The 24,977-nt window shown below is 42.1% G+C and overlaps 1 protein-coding gene across 1 annotated transcript; it reads right to left on the bottom strand.

The window, feature by feature from the left end:
• Positions 1-3,146: 3,146 nt before the first annotated feature.
• LOC137412833 (uncharacterized) lies at positions 3,147-24,729 on the bottom strand. Its single transcript, XM_078785975.1, has 3 exons — positions 24,566-24,729; positions 12,209-12,345; positions 3,147-6,541 (listed from the first exon to the last, which is right to left on the bottom strand). Exons 1-3 carry the CDS (start codon positions 24,573-24,575, stop codon positions 6,317-6,319), a joined length of 372 nt encoding a protein of 123 aa, XP_078642101.1. The 5' UTR covers positions 24,576-24,729; the 3' UTR covers positions 3,147-6,316.
• Between the last annotated feature and the right edge of the window lie 248 nt (positions 24,730-24,977).

Raw genomic sequence — 24,977 nt, 5'->3', positions numbered from 1 at the left:
TTAACGCACTTTCATTTGCCAAGTTGTTCCATTGGGCAAGCATATCACAATTGAACTTGCACAAGCTTTGCTGGTCAGGTCAAGCAGCCTTCCAAAATGTGGACCTTTTACACCCAAGAATGAGGTTGAATGTTAACATTAGAATACTTTTTATGCCTCCGCCGACAAAATCGCCGGAGACATTATGTTTTCGGGTTGTCCGTCCGTACGGGCTAAACCTCATTTTTCTCAGCAACCATATGTCCGATTGAGACGAATCTTTTAAATGATAGGAGTGACACCCATGCGGAATGTTTTTTATAATTGTGACGTCATATGTCACGTGGTATGGCAGCCATCTTAGATTAAAAGCAAATAATTAAAAAATATATTTCTTGGAAACCGCTGAATGGAAAAATTTGAAACTTGGCATATTGTCAAGTACTCCCAATGGGGAACAAAAGCATGATAATGATGACATCATAGGTGAAGTGGTATACCAGCCAAAAATGTTTCAATCGAATTCCTTATCCTAAAAATCTGAAATTGCGTGCACATGATCTATGACCCATTTGTATTGAAATATTAAATTTGTGCCATCTTAGGTCACATGGTTTGGCAGCCATATTGTATTGAAGGGAAATATTAAATAATTATATCTCTGAAACCGCTCACCCTATCGATGCTAAATTTTACAAATATCTAACAGCACTGTTGCATATAGTTTGAAATGGTGTCATGGGTCACGTGGTTCGGCAGCCATCTTGGAAAGAAAAACGAACCTTATCCGATCAACACGAAACTTCACAAACATAAACCCCTACCCATACATATGCAGAGTGATGGCATCTACCCGTTGTGGGACTATGCGGAGGCATATTGGTGACAGTCATTGTTCCAGTTTTTTTTCACTTTAACTAAAAATCGTACTTTCGTAAGAATGTGATATTAAATATATTAAAAGACTCCGGTGACACTTTTCATTGTTTGGCTTAAACCTTAAAGGAAGATGGTGACATTAAGTTATCTCCATTTTTCATTCCATGGCCACTATACCGTGTGATTAACCTCCCCCTGTCCAGTATCATCCTCTATGAAACGTATGCACCATTCGCTGGGAAGTAATTGCTTTCCCAACAATTTATTGGACCTTCATTCTCTCACAATGACTTCTAATTCTGGTATGCTGCCTGAAAGAAACACGTGCTGCCAAAGCAGCCTCACGGCAAGTATTGCACTAGGTTGTTTGACGTTGCATCCACACTGGAAGCCAGGGCAGATAATTGAAATTTATTAAGGATGCCGTCGACAGCTCGCCTACCTTTTGGGAAATGAGACCATTGGATCTTAACGTCCGCCAACTAATTCTGGCAGACGAGACGCCAATTTTAGCGTTTATCCGAGGAACAGCACACACATTGATCAATCACCCTTCCTGCAAAACACCAGAACGACAGTTTAATAAGTTGGGTCGAGATTCAAACCCAGGCTCGACAGTTCATAAGCCAAGTGTGCATACCTCAAGGGTGTTCCATCACAAGTCTATCCCTTAAAGTGTACAATAAAGGGCCATTTGCAAATTGGTGTAATTTAAATACTTTCCATTCCTATTGCCTCCTCCCCCATATAGCCCAGGAGCATTGTTAGGACCTAGAATAAATTAGTAGAAAGCTGATTTTTTTTGCACAGAGCTTCAGAATACCATGTGGATGCCCACAATATAAAGTCCCACGAGTCCCACCTTGTGGCATTTTCAAAATTCAAGATGGCCGCCGGTTGGATGGAAAATACATAAATATGGATAACTTCTGCCTAGAACCTCATAAAAGTGTACTTTTCGTGGCTAAATATATGTTTTAGCACACTAGGATTTTAATAGAATATATTTCAGTGACCTCATATGTAGATATAATCCAAGATGGCTGACAAAATTGCCGCTGCTTTAATGCAAAAAAACATCAAAAATCATAAGTTTAATTTGCTATTATTTTATTTAATGCAAAATGTTTCACATTGTGACCACAAGGCCTGCAAGAGGTAAACAACACATGGGGATTTGACATTTAATTACAATACGACACAAAAGCAGACCAACTCTTTGATCCCAGTCATCCCAACCTGATTCTAGTGTTTTGGACAGTACCGTGTTAACTGAATGTCACTTTTCTTATTCCTGACTTAAACACTGTTATCACCCTCTAAATCAATGTCCCGAGAGTTTTTGCAATTGTGGCCATTACAAACAGTACACAAGAGGGTACACTCCAGACCAGACTTGTAGCAAGTGCATCGTTTTCCACACCCCGCCTTGCATCCACAAGATATCATTTTCAGCACTTTCTCAGGGGCGACAGGCCTATCGGTCTCGATTGGAACAAGTAGTCCCTCTCTGTACTGCCACCCCCACTCAGTTGGCAGCAGTTCATTCCCCTGCCACTGCTGAACAGCATGGTATGCTCTGTAGCTGTGGAATTTGGTAGCTGCCGAAGTAGGTGGGAGTGATTCCAGCTTGAAACCAGATGACGTCAAAGATGTTCTATGGATTGATCGGAAGTACATGAGATATCGGTGTTTGTCCAGTGACTTGGATTATCTCTGCATATCATTATCTGAAGTCACTGAAAGATATTCTATTGAAATCCTAGGATGCTAAAAAATATATTTAGACATAAAAAGTATACTTTTATGAGGTTCTAGGCTTAAGTTATCGCAATTTATGCATTTTCCGTCTAACCGGCGGACATCTTGAATTTTGAAAATGCCACAAGGTGGGACTCGTGGGACTTTGTACTGTGGGTATCCACATGACATTCAGGAGCTCTTTGCAAAAAATCAGCTTTCTACTAATTTCTTCTAGGCTTCTCCTTCATTTTTGGCTAATGCTCCTGGGCTAATATTTTTAAATCCCCAGGACATCCCATACTTTCTCCTTTTCTTTTTGTCTCATCCCTTATTCTTTGTTGACCCTACACCAACACTAACCTAAGCACGTATGTAATATGTAGATTTGTAGAAGGTCCATAAACACGACTAAATGACAACATTTTGGTTATATCAACTGAAAGTTGAAAAAGGTATGCTGACCACTGTTAGAATGAAGCAAAGTGAAGCTGATGCTTTAGGCATTAAACCTTCATCAGAACGGATGGAATAGACTTGCTGGGCCATTGGATGTTGCTTCGACTCAAAGCACAACTTTTTAATTCCTGACAGTACAAAATCCACTTGTGAGCTGTATCCTTCATGGCCAAAAGCAATAAGCTTATACAAGTTAAGTGAAATGCTATCCTTCAGGTTTGACAGCTTTTGTGCAGTAGCTCTAGTTATGAAAAGGTGTTTTAAAATGTTGGATTGCATTTTTGTGAAAACAATTTTTTTATTATGCTGATGGAGCTTGATTTCCACACTTAGGAATGCTTTGTTGTTGCTTCACATACTTTAAACACTTGGCAGTAAGAGTAAGAGTACACAATGCTCCATCCACTTCCTCCCAAAGAAAAAAAAAAAAAAATGATGATTAACCCTTTCATGACGTAAACAGAAAAAACGAGGAAACCAGAGTTCAACTTTAGGTTTCAGCAGAACAAAGACTTATGCAATAACAGTTGTTCAGATGGTATGTACTTGAAAAGAATTTCCTTTCACTGCAGATTTCCAAGATCATGGAGGTGCTGAAACAGAGGGCCGAGGAGCTTACAGATGAGGGGAAGGATATATTGCAACAAAATATTCCACAATTTGTGAGTGATTAGCTCACTTGGAACGAAGTTCGGGGGAGCTTATGTAATGGCGCGGTCAGTCTGTCCGTCCGTCCGTCATTCCGTAAACACTTGAAACTTCTTCTCCGAAACCGCTGATGGGATTGCGACCAAATTTGGCACAAATGATGTTTGTTGTGTTGACTAAAGTTTGTTCACAGCATTAAATAAATCGGGATCTAAGGGGGTTTACCAAGGTCAAAGTGGATCCAGGTTTGACCTCCCAAAATAGGAATTTGCTTTTTTTCTCTGAAACTTGACCACAACCTTCACCACCCATGCTGTACCAAAGTTTGTTCATGGCATTAAAAAAAATCTGCCCCTTTTACTGGTCTAGGGGGGGTTGCCCCCCAAAATATGTATTTGCTTTCTCTGAAACTACACACACAATTTCGATGAAACTTGACCACAACCTTCACCCCAAATGTACCAAAGTATGGTACAAAGTAAATGTACCAAATGTACCAATGTACTTTGATGTACCAATGTACTTTGATGTACCAAAGTATGTCCACGGCATAAAAAAAAATCTGCCCCTTCGGGGTTCTTTGGGGGCGGGGGGGGGGGGTTGGATGAGAGGGGGACTGTGAACAAACTTTTGTCACAACACAACAAATATAATTTTTCAACACGACAAATATAATTTGTGCCAAGTTTGGTCACAATCCCTTCAGCGGTTTCAGAGAAGAAGTTGCAAGTGTTTACGGACTGACAACGCGCCATCGCATAAGCTCCACAGAACTTCTTCCAGGTGAGCTAAAAACAGCAAATATATAATGCTGTATATTACTAAAAGGATCCAAGCATCGCTCCGTGCATCCCACGCTTTATTCCAAAGGGTTACTGCTGTCATAGAATTGGTAGAGTTGGAAGGCTAATAATCGATTTACTTGGAACAAAAATTGGTGTCTTTTTTAATCAGGGATTTGGAGTTTAATGTAGGATTTGGAGGATCACAAGGATTTGGAGTTTAATGTAGCACCATTTTAATCATTCTACAACAGCAGGAACCGTTATGAATAAAGCATGACAAACAGGAGCACCATTGTATATATTTAATACTTATCGAAGCATCAGAAGAAAAAAAATGGAATAGTACACTGAAGGAGCTCAAACAACACCAACAACCTGTTATATTCATTTTCCCTGCAAGAGCGGGGGTTAGCCTTGCGGTCCCCATGACAATCTTCTCCATTTTGCCCTATTGTCTGCATCTCTCCTTGTTAACCCCCTTGCCCGCATTTCTTCTTCGACCATCTTTAGCCAAGTCTTTCTCGGTCTTCCCCATCCTCTACTTCCTTCTACATTCATTTCCATCACTCTTCTCAACCAATCACTTTCATCCTTCCTCAACACATGACCAAATCATCTCAACCTGTTCCTCTTCACAGCATCAATCACAGGCTCTATTCCCATCATCTTTCGCAATTCATCATTTGTCTTCCTCTCTCTCAACGATACTCTGCACATCCATCGAACCATTCGCATTTCCACCCTTTCCAGCCTTCGTTGCTGCTCTACGTTCATTACCCATGTATCGCTCCCATAAATCATAACACTTCTCACACATGCAGCATACACCTTTCCCTTCAGCTTCAACGACACTCCCCTCCTCATCAGCACGCCACTCAGTTCCCGAAACTTCTTCCATGCACATCTCACTCTAGCAACCGTTGCCGAGTCTGTTCCACCTTCTCCATTCAACATGTCTCTGACATTCAGCATTTCAGCATGTCAGCATGTCTATATTCACGGAGGCTAACCCCCGCTCTGGCGGGGAAAAATGGCCTTAAAACGATCATTCATTCATTCATTCATTCATTCATTCATACAGTACATGCAAGGTATTTGTGAAGTACAACATGCTGTCTTTTGATTAAATCCATGAGCAAAGCGATGGGAAGCATCGCTTGCCGCTACAGAAAAAGATAGCCTCCCAAAATGCAACATGATAACCAAAGTTTACACGTCTTCACAAGTATTCATTGTGCGAATTTATACAACTGAAATTTGTAAATGAGAAGATACCTTCATGATGGGTCCAAGGAACAGACATGAAAATTGGTGCAAACAGCTTCATATCTTCTGACCAAAACTGAAGTTTATGAACAAAAACTTCTCACAGCTTATGATATTCACATCAAAGTGTTCATTTCATCTCCAGGGCAAGCTAAATGACTGTCAAGTTAAAAATTGTATTTGAACCATATCTGGATCCACATAGTGGTCGTAATTCGTCTTAAGTGCTTTAACCAAACTGGCTTACAACACATAAGGTGGTGGAAACGTATAGTTGTGCATATTGTACATGTAAAGGAGGGGGATGTGAGGTGTGGGAGGTCTTCATCTCTCTTGGAAAAGGCAGAGGGGGATTAAAATCTTTGCCACTTGTATATGGAATAAGTAGCTATTCTTGAGTACATTGTGAAAGGCAAGTGAAAAAAAAACATCTCCAGACTATCTCTAAGAATCATCCATGGGTCAGAATCAAGTCAACCTAGACATTGTACCGTGTCAGTGTAAAGTGCAATTGTGGGGGGAAAAACTGTCAATTCAACTTGAGGATCCATTCCAGCGACCTAATAATCGTCCATCTCAATTTCTATCACTGAAGACGTTGTGGTGTTTAACAAGCCATAAGATTTGAACAGGTTCGAAGAACATAGGAGCGGTCTTCGCTCTGAGCAGGAGCAATAATTTCTGCATCTCCTCAGAATTGGCTGCAGGAAGACACAGGTGTGCTGCCATAGGCCGGAGGGTTTTCCTACAGGCTGGAGATTTGGTGCAAAGTCAAAATCCGCCTCCTGAAAGATATAATTGAACATAATGGTTCAGTGGGGGGAGAAGGGGAGCGGCGGATTTTCATTTTTAATGATAAGCACGATGATACTCTCTGTATCAAGAACAACAACTCATATGTATGTTACTATTATGTGTGTTTCACGCGATAGGCACAGGTAAATTGCGAAAGACCCAAATTTTAAAAGGGCACACATCATGACACAGCGAGTCACCTTTAAGTGTCGCAAATTCTTCACAAGTGACTGCCAGGCAGTGTATTGGTTCAGTGTGATAACGCATATATTGGTTCAGTGTGATAACGCATATATTGGTTCAGTGTGATAACGCGTATATTGGTTCAGTGTGATAACGCGTATATTGGTTCAGTGTGATAACGCGTATATTGGTTGGTTACCTAAATACAGTGTATTGGATACCTAAAATGGGGGAACTGAACATAAAAAGTGCTGTTGTTCTACAATGTTAAAACATATAAACAGAAATACCAAGAAATAAAAGCTGACCTGCATTCATATTCATCTTTTGATCTCAAATCCAAATTTCTTCAGTATATTGTAATAACAAATTTGACTTTACAGGGTATTATGTATAGATCAGTGATATAAAAATCGAATTTGTTTTTTTCGGAAATTTTTACAAAATAATTAAAAATGAAAAGCTGAAATATCTTGAGTCAATAGGTATTCAGCCCCTTTGCTATGACACTCCAAGCCGAGCTCAGGTGCATCCAATTTCCTTTGATCATCAATGAGATATCTCCACAATTTGCTTGGAGTCCACCTGTGGCCAATTCAATTGATTGGACATGATTTAGAAAGAAACACACCTTTCTATATAAGGTCCCACAGTTGACAGTACATGTCAGAGCAGAAACTCTGCCATGAATACCAAGGAACTGTCCTTAGAACTCTGAGATAGAATTGTGAGGAGGCATAGATCTTGTGAAGGGTAGAAAACGATCTCTAGAGTGTTGAGAGTTCCCAAGAGCACATTGAGCTCCATAATTACGAAATGGAAGGAATATGGCATGACCCAGACTCTTCTGACTGGCCGTCTGACCAAACTGAGCAACCAGGCAAGGAGGACCTTGGTCAGGGAGGTGACCAAGAACCCAATGACCACTTTGACAGAACTACAGAGTTCCTTCACTGAGATGCGAGAACCTGCCGGAAGGACAACAGTCTCTGCAGCACTTCACAAATCTAGGCTTTATGGGAGAGTGGCCAAAAGGAAGCCATTCCTGAGAAAAAGGCACATGAAGCATGTCTGGAGTTTGCAAAAAGTAAAGTGAAAGACTGAGAGCATGAGGCAAAATATTCCGTGGTCTGATGAGACAAAAATTGAACTCTTTGGCCTGAATGCAAAGTGCCACGTCTGGTGGAAATGGAGCACATCTCATCACCCATCTAACATGATCTCAACCGTGAAGCATGGTGGTTGCAACATCATGGTATGGGGATGCTTTTCAGCAGCAGTGATCGGGAGACTTGCAAGGATAGAGTGAACAATGAATGGAGCCAAATACAGGCAAATTCTTGAGAATAACCTGCTTCAGAGTGCAAAAGACCTTAGACTGCAGCAAAGATTTACGTTCCAACAGGACAATGACCCCAAACATCCAGCGATAGCAACAATAGAATAGCTTCAGAACAAGAATGCGAAAGTCCTTGAGTGGCCCAGCCAAAGTCCAGACTTGAATCCCATTGACAATCTATGGAAAGACTTCAATATTGCTGTTCACCGATGCTCCGCATTCAACTTGACATAGGTTGAGCAAATCAGCAAGGAAGAATTGGAGAAACTTCCCAAATCCAGATGTGCAAAGCTGATACAGACATAACCCAAGAAAACTTGATGTTGTAATTGCTGCCCAAGAGGGTCGATGCTGTAAAAGCACTTCCACAAAGTATTGCCTCAGAGGGTTGAATACTTATGTAAATTAGACATTTCTGCATTTCATGTTTTATTATTTTGTAAAAATTTCAAAACATTTTAAAATCCACTTTGACATTATGTGTAGATCAGTGCAGAAAATCTGCTTTGCTTTGCTGCAGTTGTGTGTATCTATCGCCTGTACTTTATCTTTTTAACAAATGCAAGTTTGGACTACACCCACTTGTCGGTTCAACATCGGTAAATCCAATAACTTTGGAATTTGTGACAGTATTCATTTTTATTGCATTGCAAATTATTTTCCCAATCGAGCGATTCTTAAAATGTCATATTCAAAATGTGTTCCTATAAATATAACGTTTCAACATGGATGCATGGGTGCACTGAAGTTTCCAAGAACATGCCAAACAACGCTCTCTGAGAATGACAAAGGAGAAGTAAGTATAAGAGCTCAAATATTCAATACTCTGAATATATATAGTAAGCTATGAACATTTCGTAAAGATGCATTGATCAAAGAAGACAAAGGTTATAAAGGCTTCATCTCAGATCATCAATGTGGATTCAGACCAGGTCATTCTACTCTGGACATGCTGCTTCTGCTGTCTCAACAATGGATGGAGACCCTCAACGCCAAACAGGAAATCAGAGCCGTCTCCCTTGACATATCTCGTGCCTTCGATATGGTCTGGCACCCCGCTCTGCTCACCAAACTCTCATCCTATGGTATCCATGGAAATCTCCACGCATGGCTTGCGGACTTCCTTTCCGGTTGCAGTCAACATGTGGCCCTGAATGGATTTCTCTCATCTCCCCTTCCTGTTCAGACTGGAGTTCCTCAAGGCAGTGTTCTGGGCCCTGTGCTTTTTTTGGTATTCATCAACGATCTTTCTGACTCTCTGGAAAATCCTCTCTATCTCTTTGCTGATGACTCCACTCTCTGCGACTCCATACCTCATCCCTCAGATCGGCAGTCAGCAGCCTCCTCACTCTCTGCGGACCTGAACAAAATCACAGACTGGTCAAACAAGTGGAACATGTCTTTCAATCCTGACAAATCTCACACCCTCACTACGTCTCTCTGAAAAGACCGTTTGCAAAACCCTCCCATCTACTTTCTCAACAATCCTCTCCAAGAAGTTATATCACTCAAGCTTTTGGGTCTCACTATCTGCCATGATCTTTCCTGGGAAAACCACATTTCCAAGCTGGCCTCCAAAGCCAGTCGCCAACTGGGCATCTTCCGTCATGCGAAGTCCTTCCTTAGCACACCTGAGCTCCTCACCACATACAAGGCTTTCATCCGCAGCTCAATAGAATACTGCTCTCCACTCTGGGCTGGTGCTCCTGCCTCACACCCAGCTCGGCTTCATGCTGTAGAAACCAAAGCTTTCGGGATCATTGGAATCTCCAGCGATGAAGCTGATTCTGAGGGCCTTTCACTCTCTCACCGCAGGCAGGTTGGTGGTCTTTCTGTCTTCTACCGACTCCTCTCCGGCCTTGCTCACCCAGCTCTCTCTGGGCTCTGTCCCCCAAATATTCCTGCAGGATGCACAAGAACTGCCAGCAACCTTCTTCTGGTAAAACTGCCAAAATCAAGACTCTCTGCTCACCTTCACTCCTCTTTTTTCCTGCCTCTTGAACAAACTCCCACACTCTCTTCAATCCCACTCCTCCCTCCAGGTCTTTAAAACAGCTGTTTACCACCATCTCTTATCTTCCCCCATCCAAAACCTTGATCTTTTCTACCCCTGCTAATTTCACCTCAGATCCACTTTTTTGAAATACCAACTTCTTTCCTGGAAGTCCTTGCAGTGTCCTTGTGTTTTATAGTTCTCCAACCCCCCCCCCCCCACCCCCTTTCCTACGCTTCCTCCCCCCAAGCCCTCTCCCTCTCATAGATCTCCCGATATCCCTGCTCTCAAATGTTGTGTTTGTGTGCTTCCCCTTCTCCCCATCTTGTCTACCACTACCCTTATTGTATGTTTTGTGTGTCTGCTTGATTTTTTTTGTGTGATAAATGTTAGCTCTTTCACGAGCCTCAATCCTGTATACAACAACAACAACAAAAAAAAAATCCAAAACCTTGATCTTTTCTACCCCCGTTAATACACCCCAAATCCACATCTTTCAATCCCCGACTTCATTCCTGACATTCCTTGTAGTGTCAGTTTTGTACCGTGTACCGCTTCCTTCCCAAATCGTGACGTGCCATCGCAAAACCCCATGCTTCCCACCTGAAGCAAAAGTTTAAAGAAGGCAAAAAGTTCCATCAGGAATGATCCATGAGCAAATTTTAAGGTTAAAAAAATCTTCCGTTTTGATCTGTGACTCCAAATCCCCACAGCCCATGGGGCATGAATCGTGGATCAAATCCAAAAAATCCTTAAATATTTAATACGTCCCCAAAATGCTGATTGCAGATACAAAGTTTCATTTCAAAATTTGTGCCTGTAATTGCATTTTTGGTTGACCTTTTGAACTCACCCCAGTCAGTGAGGCAAAAATGATACTACACTTGCCATGTGGGGATAATAATTACAAAATTTGGTGAATTTCTGCACAACCGTTTTTGAAGAGATCGTGTGACGGACAGATGGAGCCACCGATTACCATATCCCCCCAAATTTTTTTGAGCATCGGGATAATAAAACCACCGACCAACAGCGAGTACACATTGCAGTCTTCATCGATGAATTGAAGGATGGTGGGTGCAGATATAGTGCACAATCAACAATAAAAATTCTAGTCCAGCACGCATCGGTAACATTGTTGTGAAAACAATATTTACTTTGGAAAGTCATGTGTTGTATGTAATCACAAGTAGTTCTTACCCCTTGATTGAAGAACACAGCGTTGTACGTAGTTACTTAAAATTTAACAAATGAAATCGATCAATCGCAAAAAATGGTGATGAACTTGAACAGCATTGGGATCCGCTAATCTTGAAAGTGCCTGTAAGTGGCCACATAATTTCCTTGCTCTGTGTGAGCACTCCGAGCAGAGCCAACAATGGCGATTGTGCACGAAATTAGTTTAGAGCAGGAGAGAAATGTGACTTGCAGCCTTGTTTACTTGTGCTATCACACAATAACCACCTTTAGAGGCCATTTTTCCCCGCAGAGCAGGGGTTGGCCTTTTTTGGGCACCGTGGTCCCCTTTTTTAAGCAATGTTTTATGGCCGGATGCCCTTCCTGCCGCCAACCCTGTTAGTCGCCCCTTGCAACACACAGGGAATTACCAATGAACTGGTGCTCAATTTGCCGACCTCGGAAGGAAGACAGGCTGAATCAACCCCCCTGGTGTTAATTCAGCGATCAATCGGGATTCGAACTCAGGATCCGAGGATCCCAAGCCGGCACCCTAACGGCTAAGCCAACATCAGGCTACACAATATCCAACACAAATTGGTTATTTGACACGGATCAATTTACTTTGTCAGATAATAGTAAACTACATGTCCTTTAAAGGAAATATTTCATGATGCTGGCCTACTGTGGACTCTTCTGAATATAGGCTTCAACATCAACATCTTGTATGAAACTGCAGACACAGCTCAAAGGATTGTGTGGTTGTATCAGAGACAAATTTCCTTTGTAACTATCAATTATGTGAATGAAGTGTTCATGAGGTCTTCACACGTTTCATAATCATTGTGGATTTAAACTGTTGCACAAGTTTCTTGTACCATACAATCAAAATGTGCATCTACGCTAACTTGGATAATAAATTGAAAAATAAACTTTCATGTTGCACTCTGAAAATGTTTTTCAAACCTCCACCAAGAGATGATTGCGTTGTCGGCGTCGCTGGTAGGCAGAGCATCCAAGCATGCAGCCGGCCATACACAAGGATGGCAACAACACAAAGCCAACCGCCACCAAGGCCACAACCTGAGGTGATACCCGCCAGCCTGCAGCACATTGACAATAAAGCAGCATGGTTTAGTACGACCACAATATATTGTGTTGTATTGAGATGATTGCATAGCATTCTTCACATTTACGTTTTGAAAAATAAAAATAAATAAATAATTCTCAGCAAGATGCCTTTTGACTTTCGTTCAAATTATACTGGAAAGGGCAGTGAGACAGTCAGTAGATATTTGAATGAATACTAACTACCATGGTGTCAATGATTGGCCTAGTTATCACTTATGGCATAGACATGGGTTAATTATGTCATTTTACAGGATGGCACAGCTTGTACATGAGTGGCACATTTACCTCCACACTGATCTCAGTTCTGTTCCCGACCCCAATATAAACTGTTTGATTGGTGCTTCACAGTTGGGGTATGTATCACAAAGGGCGCCGTCCCTTTGGCGGACATTAAGTAAGTCCTTTGGCGGACGTCAGACAGTCCCATCTGCTTGCATTCGTTAATGGACGGTAAAGATTCCGGTCTTTTGCAAAGATTAGGTGAGTTATCGCCGACGCCCTGCCCAAATTGCCTCCAGTCGAACATCTATCTGTTAAGTGCCGGTTTGTGAAAACCGAGCCTTTGTGTTTGTTGTTTGTGATGCCGGCACATCACATCAAAGTGTCAAATCAAAGTGTCATCACAGCACATCAAAGTGTGACCGGTACAGGTCAGTTTGTGAGACCAATGGGGGGGGGGGGGAAAACTTTCCCTGGTCGACTCCACACAGTGGAAATAATTGAGACTGTTGTTGGAGTCGTAGCAGTAGATTGTCCCAAATTAATCCTCATTACACTTTTATTGAGTGAGTCTTGAACTGTTCGCTACCTCGTATCTATATCAGTTTGAACCCTCCTCATGTGATGGTCAATTCAACAGGTCTGCCTTTGGCAGCGATTACAGCTTTGAGTCTTCTTGGGTATGTCTGTATCAGCTTTGCACATCTGGATTTGGGGAGTTTCTCCCATTCTTCCTTACAGATTTGCTCAAGCTCTGTCAAGTTGGATGGGGTGAACAGCAATCTTCAAGTCTTTCCACAGATTCTAAATGGGATTCAAGTCTGGCCTTTGGCTAGGCCACTCAATAACTTTCAGTCTAGTTATGAAGCCATTCGAGTGTTGCTTTGGTTGTATGCTTTGGGTGATTGTCCTGTTGGAATGTAAATCTTCACCACAGTCCAAGGCCTTTTGCACTCTGAAGCAGGTTCTCCTCAAGGATTTGTCTGTATTTGGCTCCATTTATCAGTCTCTCTATCCTTACAAGTCTACCAGTCCCTGCCACTAAAAAGCATCCCCATAGCATGATGCTGCCACCACCATGCTTCATGGTATGGATGTGTTAGATGGGTGATGAGACGTGCTCGGTTTCTGCCAGAAGTAGCACTTTGCATTCAGGCTAAAGAGTTCAACAAGGGGCTGAATACTTATTGACTCAAAGCGTTTCAGCTTTATATTGTTTAATTATTTTGTAAAAATTCTTTAAAACCCAAAAAAAAAAATTGTAAACATTTCTAAAAAATTTTTTTCCACATTCTAATTTGCATTATGGGTTATTATGTGATCAGTGAAAAACAAGAGCAATGCGACTGCATCACCAATATGCCTCCACATAGTCCGATGACATAGGTGAAACCTATTTCATATTTTCCTTTAATCCAATATGGCTGCCACACCATGTGACCAATGACGTTTTCGTAATCAACTTTTAATCGCTATGCCTAGTCGATCGCTTCTGTGGTTTGGGAGAACATTGTTATGGTGTAGCCCATCGGGCGGAGCCGTCTATAACAGTTTGTCCGTCCGTATGTATGTATGTATGTATGTATGTATGTATGTATGTATGTATGTATGTATGTATGTATGTATATCCCCTCAAACGTATACCAATCAGAGCTGAGAATCTGGTCACATGACAGGGTGATGTGATTACGTCTGATGTCATTACGGCGGTGCGGCTGCTGACTCTCCACACACCGCCATTTTGATTTATATTCCGTTCATGCCAAACATATCGTCGAATCTGTCATATATCACAATCGTCATGCTCTACCTTGACGTTTTTCATTCAGTGTGAAACACAAACAAACCGATTGTTAAAATGATCATCAAATATCGAAAGCATCGGCGTTACGTCTCTTCCAACAAAACGGTATGTACCCAACGCTTGTGGGTTATAATCTAGATTACAGTAGATCTTCTATCAGTTCTGTAAGTATAACTTACCTCAGGGATGTCGGGAAACCTCCAAATTTCTTCGTTTAATGTTATAAGCAGCATTAGCGACTGTTTCAAAAGGTTATCATGTGTGTTTGTGGTTTATAATATTTTACAAGCCCGGCTATGCCACTGTTAGACTTTTGGTCTTGTTTTCAAGTGATTCTTCACCATTGAGAGATGGGGCCAAAAATGATATATAGCACATTTACGGCTGGTATACCACTTCACCGATTATATCATCTTTATCATGCTTTTGTTCCCCATTGGGAGTACTTCACAATGTCCCAAGTTTCAATTTTTTCCATTCAGCGGTTTCCGAGAAATATTTTTTTCATTATTTGCATTTAATCCAAAATGGCTGCCATACCATGTGACCTATGACGTCACAATTACCATAAAAATATGCCACATGGGTGTCGCTCCTACTCTGAAAGTTTTGGCTCAATCGTACATGTGGTTACTGAGAAACGCAAGCTTTAGCTCAGACGGACGGACAACCCAAAAACATAATGCCTCCGGCCACCTTTGGGGGCGGAGGCATAAAAAATATCAATTTCATCCATTTTAAATTCAGGCTATAACACAACATAATGTGAAAAAGTCAAGGGGTGTGAATACTTTCTAAAGGCACTGTAGTTATTGATCATATTCATTTTAATGTAGCCCTATTTTATTCCTTCTTAATTCTTTCTAAATTTCTTCATTCCCCTTCCGTTCGATTGCAAAGAGAAACTCTCCATATCTTCTCAAAGGATGGACTAGGGGTATACACACATCTCTTAGCTGTTTAGCCTGTGTTCAAATCCTGACCCAGGTATAAACTGTCATCCCCGAGTTTCACAGGCAGGATGATTCATCATTGTGTGTGCTGTCCCTCGAATGGACGTTAAGCCGGGTGTCCCATCTGCTATCATTAGTTGGTAGATGTTAAAGATCCCAGTGTCCTTCGCCAAGAGAGGCGAGTTATCGCAGGTATTCTGCTCAAATTTCAAATTTCCGCGCTGACTAACTGCTGGGAAGGCAATGGCAAACTACCCACTATCACTCTTGCTAGCCAAAGACCTGACTTCAGGCAGAGCACATAATTAATCATTCAATATTCCCAAGCACCTTCTTCTTCTTCTTTTTAAACTCACAATTGTTATATTTTCTACCGTCAAAAGTATCCGGCGTTGCTGGGCAATGCAGAGTTGTGTGTGTGCTGTCCCTCGAATGGACGTTAAGCCGGGTGTCCCATCTGCTATCATTAGTTGGTAGATGTTAGTCCAGGAATAATAAGAGAGGAGTTGCGAGAGCAGAGGAGGAGTTGCGAGAGCAGAGGGGGAGGGGCAAGGGGAGATGGGGAGGGGAGAGGAACGGTGGGAGAGAGGATGGGGGAGGAGGGGAAGGACGGAGTGAAATGGAAGAGTGGAGGGGGAACAGAGTGGAGGAGGAGAAGGGGGGAGCGGAATGGGAGAAGGGATAGGGAGGGGAAAGAGGAGGAGAAGGGGATGGGGAGGGGGAGGAGAAGGGGAGGGGGAGGAGAAGGGGATGGGGAGGGGGAAGTGTGGGGAGGGGGAAAGAGGGAGATGGGTGGGGGAAAGACGGAGAGCGGTGGGGGAAAGAGGAATAAATAGGGAATTCCATATCTTCTCATATAAAATTCCATATCTTGCTTATAAATATGGAATTATGACTGTAAAGGAATCTCATGGATGAAAAACACTTTTTGCTTTGATCGGCCTCACGGGTTTATTTTAACTTCGATTTCTGTTTTCAGTTTTGGTGGTTGCTGGAATGGCGGTACTCAAGATTACAACAAATTTGGTGGAAATCTAATAAATTTTGATTAACTTGCAACCTTTACGGATTTAATGTGGGAAGTGATGATGCAGATCATCATCATTTTTCCTTCAATGCTTGCAGCGGCCTCACGGGTTTATTTTAACTTTCATTTGATTTCTGTGTCGGTGGTCGTGGGAGTGGTTGCACACTCGGCTACAACAAATTTGGTGAAAATCCGATGAATCCCCCCCCCCCCCCCCCCCCCCTCTCCTTCCTTCTCCTCCATCCTCTCTCCTCTCTCTCTCCTCCTCCTCCTCCTCCTCCTCCCCCCCTCACCCCCTTCTCTCTCTCCACCCTCCCCCCCTCCTCCTCCCCACCTCGTCCTCCTCCCCTCACCCCTCACCCCCATCACGCCCCCCCCCCCTAAAGTTAACGAATTATGACAAAACCAGGTGGATTTTGGTTCATAGTAGAGGAAACGAAAGTGAAAAAGTGGCTTAGAAATTGATTTGAAAATCATTTCATGTTAGAGACAGGCATCCAGTGGGAAGAGTTAGGGCATGGGGTGGTGCATTGGGAAAGGGTGGATGCCAGCTGAGATTTTCCCGAAAAGGGTCATTTTAACCCCTTTTATGCTAAATCAGTATTTCCGAAGTGTTGAAAAAGAGAAGAGATGTTTGTAACAATATCCCATTTATTTGCCCAGCCATTTTACTCTACATGGGGTTTTTATACATCATTTTGTTGCTGATGATATTGCCTACAAAATGCCTCAGTATTTTTAATATATATATATATATATAATTAATGGGTTACCATGGTTACAGTGGGGGTCAAAGGTCAACCTCTGGCAAAAATATATAATTTTCTCACACTTTCTAATAGATAGGCAAAATGCCACATAAAACTACATTTACTGGTTCTAATTGCTTTTATTTATCAATCCGCACATAGAAGAGCAGTTTTTAGTGAGGGAAGATTGATGTTATACCCCTCTATGGGCAATTGGTGAAGGGTGAAAATTAACCTTTTCTTCAAAAATACATAGAAATTGTGAAAAAAACCTCTGTCTTGTATTTACCGGTACATGGAATTGTTAAGTGTGATGTTATAGCATACAGTATGCATTGGAAAATGTCTCCAAACCACCATGGTCAAGATTCCTAGGATTGTTTGAGACTCCATCAAAGAAGAAGTCCTCAAGGCTGGTGAAACAGGAGCATCCCTAGTTGAAACATTTGTCTCCACTCGCCTTATTGAGAAGCCAACAGACTTTCATGCTACATTATCTAGGAACAAAACACCATCAACAAGCAGGATGTACAAAGTAAGCATTCAACCAAGTGGAGCTGGCAAACAGAAAGAGATCAAAGCTGACAGGAATCTAATCCAAAGACTGTTTGTGGCAGCACAGGGAGGGAGAGATGTAGACCTGAATAACATCCTGAGGCATGAGCTTTCATCAGTCCCACGTGCACTAGCAGACACCAATGGGAAACTCCATTCTACCGACAAGTCCCAGCTTCAAGAAATGCTGACCAAGGACATATAAGTGTCAAAAAACCTTCCCGAGAGTACAGCAAAAACCTGCTTGATCATTGACGGCCCTGCACTGATACAAGCAATTGGCAAGCCTGAGAAATCAGAGACTTTTGGAGATCTGAGCAATGTATTCTGTACCAGTGTCTTAAACCGCTTTGGTCCCATGTACTCCAGGGTTGATGTTGTGTTCGATCGGTATCAGGAGGTCTCCATTAAGTCTGGCACAAGGGAAAAAAGAGTCGGCAAAACCCGCCCAATCAGACGTGTCATCAGTTCAAAGGACGTGAAGTTCCCCTCCAACTTCAACTCATTCCTCAGCCTCTCTGCCAACAAGGCTGACTTGGCAGCATTTCTTTCCGGATCTCTCATAGAGATGGCGGAGAAGGAGCTACAGCCAACATATGAATTAGTTGTTGCCGGTGGGTTTAAGGATTTGATGAGGGTATGGATTTCTACCGGCAGGAGCAAACTCCATGAACGCAAACCATGAAGAGGCGGACACCAGGATCATCCTGCATGCCAGGGATGCGACACTACAGGGCTACCAGAGATGTGTCCTTCAATGCCGAGACACAGATGTCCTGGTTGTGGCACTGGGCCTGCGAGATCATCTATCTCCAGAGGTGTGGTTCAGTTCAGGATTGAAATCCAAACGTCCGTTCATCCCCATCCATCAGATCTCACTACCAGAAGACCAAATTCAGACAATTATTGCATTCCATGCACTAACAGGTTGTGACACAGTCAGCCAGTTCGCCGGTATAGGGAAGAAGGCTGCGTTGAAAGTGTTCACTGAAGAGTCAGCATGCCTCCAGAAGATGGGGTCTAAAAACATCAGTGACCAATTGATCCAAGACGCTGAGAAGTTTGTGTGCAAACTGTACCTAAAAACCACCCCTCTTACGGCAATTGATCAAGTTCGCCGAGAAATGTTCCTTCAAGGAAAGCGTTCGCTTGATGCTCTTCCCCCCTCCAAGGATGCACTGGAAATGCATATTCGTCGAGCAAACTACCAATGCCTTGTCTGGAAGGAGTCACTAAGCCCAGTGCAAGATCTGCCTGATCCAACAACCAGTGGATGGAAGAATGATAGTAGTGGAAACCTCGTTCCCAATTTGATGACCCTGAGCCCTCTTCCAAAAGCTTGCAAGGAGCTTGTGAGCTGCTTTTGCACATCTGGTTGTGGAAAAAGATGCGGCTGTTTGTGGACAAAAGACCTGCATTAGTGCTTGCACTTGTAGGGGATCACGCACCAATTCACAGGATGATGATGAAGATGTGTAGGTAGTCGGAGCCCCGGTTCAAACTATGTTATCCGTAGGTTGTTGGCAAACACAATAAAGTCTCAAACAATACTAGGAATCTTGACCATGGTGGTTTGGAGACATTTTCCAATGCATACTGTATGCTATAACATCACACTTAACAATTCCATGTACCGGTAAATACAAGACAGAGGTTTTTTCACAATTTCTATGTATTTTTGAAGAAAAGGTTCATTTTTACCCTTCACTAATTGCCCACAGAGGGGTATTACATCAATCTTTCCTCACTAAAAACTGCTCTTCTATGTGAGGATTGATAAATAAAAGCAATTAGAACCAGTAAATTTAGTTTTATATGGCATTTTGCCTATCCATTAGAAAGTGTGAGAAAATTATATATTTTTGCCAGAGGTTGACCTTTGACCCCCACTGTAACCCCTTAATTATATATATATATATTAAAAATACTGAGGCATTTTGTAGGCAATATCATCAGCAACAAAATGATGTATAAAAACCCCATGTAGAGTAAAATGGCTGGGCAAATAAATGGGATATTGTTACAAACATCTCTTCTCTTTTCAACACTTCTAGTAGGGTGGCTTAGCAAAATTACCGTTACACGGTGGACAAAATCACCAAATTTGGCATGAACACTCCTAATGACCTATTAATCAATATTAGCCGAGGAGCCCTCGCAAATTTTTACGCGTATTCGTGTAAAACCAAAAAATCCAAAATGGCCGCCATCCAGTAATTAAAAACACATTTCCCGGGTTATATAAGTCATGGATAGCAAAAATTGGTATCAAAATATAAATTTTTAGGACACTGAATGTGTATTTTGATATTACAATATCACTAGTAAATTTAAAGGGACATTCAGTGATTTCATGTGAAGGGCGCCCTCAATGTTAGGGGGGGGGGGAAGCTTTTGGCTTGAATACATTGCTTATAACTCCAGGTCATCAATTATTGCGAATGATAAGCTGTAAACATTGTACCCTGGAAATACAACATTATCATTAGGAGTGCAAAATATCGAGCCCAAGAATTGGGCGTGTCGCTTATTGGATGTCACGCCTACCATTACAATCAGTATCCACTATAAACCAATGAGAGGTTTAGATTAAGACTTAATCTAAACCTCTCATTGGTTTATAGTGGATACTGATTGTAATGGTAGGCGTGACATCCAATAAGCGACACGCCCAATTCTTGGGCTCGATATTTTGCACTCCTAATGGTTATCCTTTCTGGTCGGATCCAGCTTGGACTAGACTATTAAGTACATATGTACACCTGATATAGGCTGCACATTAATCAAAACAAAACACTGAAACAAAAAAAAGCCGACTTGGAGGTACATGTAAGCAAAGTATGTCATTTGTTTTTGAAAAAATGAGGATGCCCCCAAAAGTCTCTGGTACTGCATATTGATATAGCTTTATATATTACAATACTCCTGGTCTAAAAAAAACCTCCCAGTCCCACTTGGGATGAGGGGAATTTGTAGCCACACAATCATGAAACTTATAACCACTACATGATATAATTGACCTCAGTCATCAACTTTTAAAGAAAATAATTTTAAAAAATTGAGTGTACAAGTACTTTGGTCATTCAGTAGTGAGCATGGGGGATTTCTGTTGAACAAAAGTATATTATAATGTTCAGTGTGCAATGTGCAAATCCTTACTTTCTCAGTAATCTAGACATCTGCAATGTTCTTATTTACTTGTCTATTTAATACATGGGCAAACACAACGTTTTGAGCAGACAAGATTGGCATTGCCACATTTGCATGTGGTACAGTCTCCTTTGCAACCACATTTGATTAGTTCTCTGCATGCTCTGGAAACCTCTGGCATTGATATCCAAACTGGTACCCATACATCTGACACCTTGGTCCATGCAAATGTCTGTGGAGAAGGAACCACTTGCTGTGTCTGTGTGCTGGTTGTCCAGATTCCGGCTTGGTACAATGCCCGCCAGGCATGTTGAAGAAGAGCATCCTGTGTGGGTGGTATTCTGTCCATTGATCGATTCTTCTGGCAGAAGAGTTCCTGTCTTGCTTCATTGACGGAGCTCAAGGGACTTGTTCTATCATACAAGATGATGATTAGTCTCTCGATCTTCTGGAAGTGATCAGCGTCTGTATAAAGAAGCTCAAAGGGGTGACGAGCCAGATACACAAATGTTTCTGTGATGTCTTCATAGGCTTGCCAAGCCTGCCAGGCTGACTTCTTGCCCTTACCTTGGAAGGCTGATGTGGTATCACATCCAGAAAGGGCATGAAATACTGGTAGAGCTTGTGATCTTGTTTCCCCAAGTCTGTCACATATGGCATTGATACTGTAAAATCTGTAATTCTTACCCATTCCAAAGGCAACCCAGATGTCTACCAATGGCTGAGTGACCATGAGATCATAAAATGTACCAATAAGTATGACTACAACGTCTGTGTCAACAGTGCGCACTTTAATAGTCTTCATATCTTGCTCTAGTGCATGCACGATGTGCACTATGACCCTCGTATCTGCTTCCTCATGGTTGCAGTTCAGCATGGCGTTGATGGTGCCTGTGGATACTACAGATTCACCTGATGTGATGTACACGGATTTGCCTGATGGAAAGGTAAACTCGGCAACCTTGGACGTCAGAAAGGCAAATAGCTCCTGTTTGTTTTTTGGATCACGGAGGAAGTCCATCCAATTGCCTGGAAGCTTGATTTGGCCGGACACTTTTCTGCGCACACCCTTTCCTCTCTTTTCCCGGGTTGATTCCTTCAAACTGTCTGGAATGTATGTGTCCCACACAACATCCAACCTTGTGGCATTCTGTAGCTGCTTCACCAGGTAGGGGATGAACACCTTGTCTGCATACTCAATGAACGTGCTGACTGCAGTAGTCGGCAGACAGTGCACAATGACAGCACCATCCAGTACAATGCAGTCATAGGTTGAAGGTGGCTCAGGCTGCTCGGGCTGCTCAATACATTTCAGTAGATCGGACTTTGTGTTTGGTAAATGCAGCTTACCAAAGTCTGAGAGAGAAGGTGGAAAGGGTTGTATCTCATGGGCAAAGAATTCCTTCAGGTCACCCTCGCGACTTTGCATGGCAATGTACAACTGGCCAAAAAGTGCCACATTGTTCTGGAGCACTTTGATCTTCTTCCCCTGCTTTGTCGGGGCCTTGGGTTTAGGTCTCTTGAAGAGAGCCAGTGAGTTCTTCTTGATTGGGTCATGTATAGAGCAGCTGCGATCTTCAAGTACACTCTTGACATACTCCTGATACTGCTTTATGCCTGTGTCTTCCAATGTGCGTAGTGCGGATACTACAGACTCATCCATGCAATTGCGACTGTCGAGTGTCACTAGCTCTTCAAAATCATCAAGGAAGGGGTTTCCCATTCTGTTGAAGGTTTCAGAAAGATTGTTTACTTCCTTCTGAAATGTTTTTTGTGATGCAAGGCCCTGTTCATGGTTCCGAAAATCTGGGTCATCATTGGGAAAGTATTCTTCCTCAAACTGTGTTTGCAATCTGGCCAACTCGGGACCTGTTAACATCCAGCGTCTAAATGCGACAGGGTTTCCTGTGAGTCCAATACAACCACCAGAGCCTTTGACTTTCGCGTTCTCCTGTTCATGAACTTGGTCAAATGGGATAGTAGAGAATATTTTGCTGGTTTTAGAAAGGACCCAGTGGCATTGTTTCTCAAACTCTTCCTTGATAGGGTCAGGCAGAGACTTCATATCTCTTATGTGAACAGGCATCCATCTTGAATAGTTCACATGGTCCAGGGCAAAAAACAAAGGTGTCAGCTGCTCCAAGACATCTACATACAAAGGAAAGTTCTTTTCTCTGTGAGCCCTGATGAAGATGAGAATAAGGGTTTCGTATCTCAGGATAAGGTCCCAGTACATAAAGGTGGGACTCTTCTTCAGCATGTCATTCCTTCACCATTATTTATAGGAGTGTTTAAGCTTGTCTAATTATGCTGATTGTTACCAAATGTACATAAACACATACTTCTGTTTAGCTAAAAAAACCTGACTTGATCACTGAAGTTCTGTAATTAAAGATAATAACTTGAAAAGTTGCTTACTTACCATAAAATATGTAGATTGTTAACAAAGGAGGCCAGAAAACTTTCCACCAATACATGTGCTTAGCAGTATAGTAAAGACAGCCTGTAGTCACAATGTCGCCCTCTAAATTAGGTATATAACTACGGATACCCACAAGGGTCACATTAAGGTTAGGATAAAAGCATAATTAAAACATTCACATTATTTCCATGTTCAAACCCTTGTCTCAAGAACGCACTATCTTGAGAAAAAATAGTTTAGATCACTTTTAAATTCAATTAGTTTGGATGTTGCAGTCAATATTATGTAGTTTGATTTCTTTGATCTTTAGACCTACGGGAAATAAACAACCATGTTGTCCATATGTGGTAGGTTATTTGTGTATCTTTTTTAAAAATAGGGCTTCAATAAAAATATTCTGGTATAATATAATCATACTTTGGTACAATTTAGCCATCGTATGACCGCTAAAAACCAAGGAAATTGCTATTTCAGCATAAATGGCGGCCATTTTGGATTTTTATGTTTTACTTTAATATTTCAGGAGGGTGACCGAACATGTTGAGGACATGGTTCTGATATTTAAGTAATATTTTGATACAATTTGGCTTTCCTCTAACAACTACAACCCAAGAAAATTGGTATTTTATCATGAACGGCAGCCATCTTGGATTTGTTTGTGTTACCATGGTTACGTACATATTTCGAGAGGGCTCCTCGGCTAAAATCAACTGATATACCCTAAGGAAGCCTCACACCAAAAATGGCGCTTTTGTCCGCCCGGTAACGGTAATCTTGAAAATTGACCCCAAGCCACCCCGCTATTCGGAAATACTGATTTAGGAAAAAAAGGGTTAAACATGACCCTTTTCGGGAAAACCTCAGCTGGCATCCACCCTCCCCCATGCACGACCCCATGCCCTACCTGTTGCCAGTGGATGCCTCTCTCTAACATGAAATGATTTTCAAAATGAATTACTCAGGCTCATTTCCTCTACTATCAGGTTATATCAATCAATACGTTTTGTGGAACATGTTAAGAGGACATGACACGACATACAAGCAGGTGATCATTTCAGTCCCAGTCATTACAATGCTACCTTTGAGTCTTGACATGTGCTCGCTATTTAGTATTGCGCTGTTAATGCACGCTCGGTAAATAAACACCTTCAAACCACCTGTTAAATCTCAGTACGATGCTCACGGGTAAGAAAGGACAGAGAAGGAAGTTACAATATTAACGGGCCACGTGATTTTAAACCACCCAAACGCTATCGTCTCATTTACCGTACTCTCCGTGCACGGTGTGCGACACGAGGGTCGCAGGGGCTCACCTGGTACCATGTTATCAGTTTGCGCTCCACCTCCACGTCCTGCGCCGGTCACTCGCAACCATCACGCACAGCAAGCCGGCACTGCACGACATCGGCGTGACGATGCAATACGCACCGGCCAATCAGCGCGCGTACGGCATGTTACGTCACAGCTAATGATGTATGCGAGAGGGGGGGAAATCACGAGACGCAGCTTCCGGTGTGTTGAGTTTTTTTTTTTGTCTTTGTGGAGTAAAGTTCATGTACTTTCAGTCGCCAAACTATGCGTAATCTGTCGATTTTACTTGCTCAAATGGCATTTAATTGTTCTCCTGTGCCTGTTCCCTTTTATTGACTCAACCACATTTTTCAAGGAAAGTCAAGCCAAACATTCTTTCGTAAAATACCTGTCATACTTCGCCACACCTGCACC

The sequence above is a fragment of the Myxine glutinosa genome, chromosome 10, assembly GCF_964187855.1.
Source record: "Myxine glutinosa chromosome 10, kmMyxGlut1.1, whole genome shotgun sequence".
Taxonomy (NCBI): Eukaryota; Metazoa; Chordata; class Myxini; order Myxiniformes; family Myxinidae; genus Myxine; species Myxine glutinosa.
This window is presented reverse-complemented; position numbering and strand designations above follow the sequence as displayed.